Raw genomic sequence first — 3,210 nt, 5'->3', positions numbered from 1 at the left:
GTACTGAATGTGCCATGAACTGCCAGGAAAACAAACAGATTCATCTTGGAGAGGATTAAAGCAAGCTACTCCTTGGAGGCAAGGATTCTGGGGCTTCGTCTGACATACTTTTTTTTTTTTTTAAACCAAAGTACTACTTTATTGGATGAGTTATTTTACACAATATGAATGTCAATATAATTACAATTGTAAAAAAAAATTTTATAACAAGGTTGGATTGATTTTCAGATTTCCAAATCAGTCAACTGTACATTTACACAGAATTGTCTTTGCAATGAAGCCCAAAAGGGAACAGTTTTTCTGTAGCCCCTTTATTTTTGCTGATCAACAGTTTGTTAGAAAAACAGCTGCAGGTTTGTTACCTAAGGTCTGAGACAGTAGAAGAGTCAAAGGTGCCATGGATTCACCTGTAAACAACCTTATGCTTTAACATCAGCCAGTTCTGGAGGAAGTGGAGTCTTAGGATGTTTGCTCTCAAAGTGCTGCTTGAAGGTCTTAGGGTCTGGCATTTGTGTTCTACAGACAGTGCAGGTATATATTAAAGCAGCTTTGGCGGCAGCCTTTTGATCATGGCCTTGTTTCTTCTTTTGTCCAGCTTGCTTTTTGGCATTTTTCTGCTGAGACTGAATCTTCTGCTGCCCTTGAGCCATATCGGGGCTGGGACAGTCTTGCGTCGGAGAGACTGCGCAGCTCATGCCCGCGCACGCGCTGCAGCTCTCCCAGCCGCCCCAGCGCCGGTTTGGACATGTTGCCAGGATTGACGGGTCCTTGGAGAGGGACATCATGCTTGGGAGGGTGGAGGGACGGCGCAGGAGGGTAAGACCCTCTATGAGATGGATTAATTTGGTGACTGGTGTAATCGGGATGGGTGTGTCAGAGGCAGTGCGGTTGGTGCAGGATAGAGGAGGGTTTAGGGCTGTTGTGCATAGGGTCGTTATGAGTCGAAAACGACTTGAAGGCACATAACAACAACAACAACAACATATAATTGAACTATTCAAATTAGCAAAGAAAGCAAAAACTTTGTGAAGTTATAATTTTGAGAGATACCCCAATGGAAAATGTTTCCTTAAATATGTCTTGTGAAAAATACTATAACAACTTTAGTCATTTACTTGTCAGACTTACAGTTATCCTTTTGTTTAATGACAAACAGAACTACACTGTCAATTTAACAAAGCCTAATTAAACTACTTTTCAGATCAAGAATTTTTCAAGGGAAACTCCTTGAAGATTGTTCATTGTTTAAGGTCCATTTTAGATTAAAAATAAAATGAATACATGAATCATAATAATGGTAATAATCTTTCCAATCCTTCATAAACAAGTAACATAAGCATATATATGAATGATTTTAGCAAATAAAATTAGTTTTAGATTTCTACTGAAATATAAAAAATTGAACACAATTCATTTTTACTGGTATAGGGGAAGATTAAATAAAATGGAGAATTGAAGATAATGTGGGAAATACGTGCCTGAGAATTTTTCAAAAAGGTCAAGGTGTTAGTGTGACTGGTAGACTCCATTCATTTTTCTAACAGATGTATGTAGTCACAATTTCATAAAGTTTTAAAAAGAACCTTCAAGAAGGTAACTTCAAAAGTATATTTTATGTTCAGTGTTCACTGATCCATTAAATTGCATTGCCTCTCACGTCCTCATGACTTAGTTTTCACTATTATAATTTGAAGAAATTTCTGAAAACCAACAGACTATTATTATACTACTAGAAATGATAACCTCTTAAAAAAGATTATAACAGAAGGTTAACCAATGTTTCAGGGGTTGTGAACTTGCTTAATAGGATAAGTCAACTTTCATATTGAAAGATATCTACCACTAAATGACATCAAATACTCATAAACTTTCTAGCTGACCTATTCTTTTACTCTTTAACATTTAATATGAACCCTACATCTTGAATTGACATCACTGAAAATGAATACTTTTATTTCTTTACTTAAACCTGCCAGGCCTGGCCTCTTAGCCTTTTGGACCTTTAGCATTTCACTCTCTCTACCTGGACTATGATATCTGTAAGTGTGCTTCTCCCTTGCAATTATTCTTCCTCATTTTTGTTGTCTTTTCATCTGAGGGATCTACCTACAATGTTATAGCTAGAATTTTTTTTAATGTTCATAAGATTTTGAAAGCCTCATTTTTCAGAAGTGGATAGCCAAGGTCAAGAGTTCAGGTCTGGCAGTTTGGCAGGGGCTCTCCTAGAGATGTAGGGGTGGTAAAGGCACAGAATTCCCAGAGACCAAGGAAATAAAAAAAAAAAATCATGTAGTTCTCCAATCAAAGGGAATCTTTCTGTCCATCCCAGCATAAGAAAAGACTTCATGCAGGGCAAGTCATTTCCCTTCAGCTGGAGCTAAGAGCTACCCAATCAAGGCAAGTCTTCTTGCTAGCCTTAGAAATAAGAAAGGACTTTAGGCAGCCTACATTCTGCCTCAGGAAAAGACACAGACACACTTTAAACAGAGAAGACTTAGACTTGGGGACAAAACATTCCAGGCAGCATTTCTGGGACTCATTCAGCACCATTTGGAGGCTTTGTCTATGCAAGAGAGACACAACCCTGCCCCAACCACTTTATATAACTAATGTAAAGGAAGCAGTATGCAAGATCAAACATTACAGAAACAAACATTCTCCTAAAACAGTAGACCAGATAGAGGAAACAGTCACTAGTTCAGAGACGAGAAGCCAGAAGAAATATGCTGACATAGTGTTCTAGGAACTGACACTGAAGAACTTATAAATATTGGAAAAAAAGAATTGAAACTATAAGTATTGTGCAACAAGAAATGAAAAAATCATCACAAGATAAAAAGTATAAAAGTTACATAGTACCAGAAACAAAAGAAAGACATGACAATAAAATCTAGAATAACAGGATCAACATGTTGAAGGCACAACAGAGGAGAAAAGATGGAACAGAGAACAAGACAAGTAGATCAATGGTTAAGTAATAGAATAACTATATATAATATAATAACTATATATAATAAAATAACAATATTGTTGTTGTTATGTGCCATCAAGTCGCTTGCGACTTATAGCGACCTTATGTACAACAGCACTAAACTCCCCTCTGTCCTGTGCCAATAGCACTCTGACACTCCCATCCCGATTATCCCAGTCACTGAATCAATCCACCTCATAGAGGGAGGGCCTTCCGCTCCTGCGTCATCCCTCCACCCT

The 3,210-nt window shown here is 37.7% G+C and overlaps 1 protein-coding gene across 1 annotated transcript; it reads right to left on the bottom strand.

The window, feature by feature from the left end:
* Nucleotides 1-419: 419 nt before the first annotated feature.
* Nucleotides 420-650, bottom strand: LOC102857537 (zinc finger protein 706-like). The gene has a single exon (XM_006902447.1). It carries the CDS (start codon nucleotides 648-650, stop codon nucleotides 420-422), a length of 231 nt encoding a protein of 76 aa, XP_006902509.1.
* Between the last annotated feature and the right edge of the window lie 2,560 nt (nucleotides 651-3,210).

Source organism: Elephantulus edwardii, unplaced genomic scaffold (assembly GCF_000299155.1).
Source record: "Elephantulus edwardii isolate Elephantulus edwardi_28Jun2011 unplaced genomic scaffold, EleEdw1.0 scaffold00413, whole genome shotgun sequence".
NCBI classification, from domain to species: domain Eukaryota; kingdom Metazoa; phylum Chordata; class Mammalia; order Macroscelidea; family Macroscelididae; genus Elephantulus; species Elephantulus edwardii.
The sequence above is the reverse complement of the archived record's forward strand: the minus strand, read 5'-3'. Positions and strand labels throughout refer to the sequence as shown.

What these genes read in the sequence shown, in the direction of transcription:
- LOC102857537 (XM_006902447.1), bottom strand. Translation starts at nt 650, where the DNA reads ATGGCTCAAGGGCAGCAGAAGATTCAGTCTCAGCAGAAAAATGCCAAA.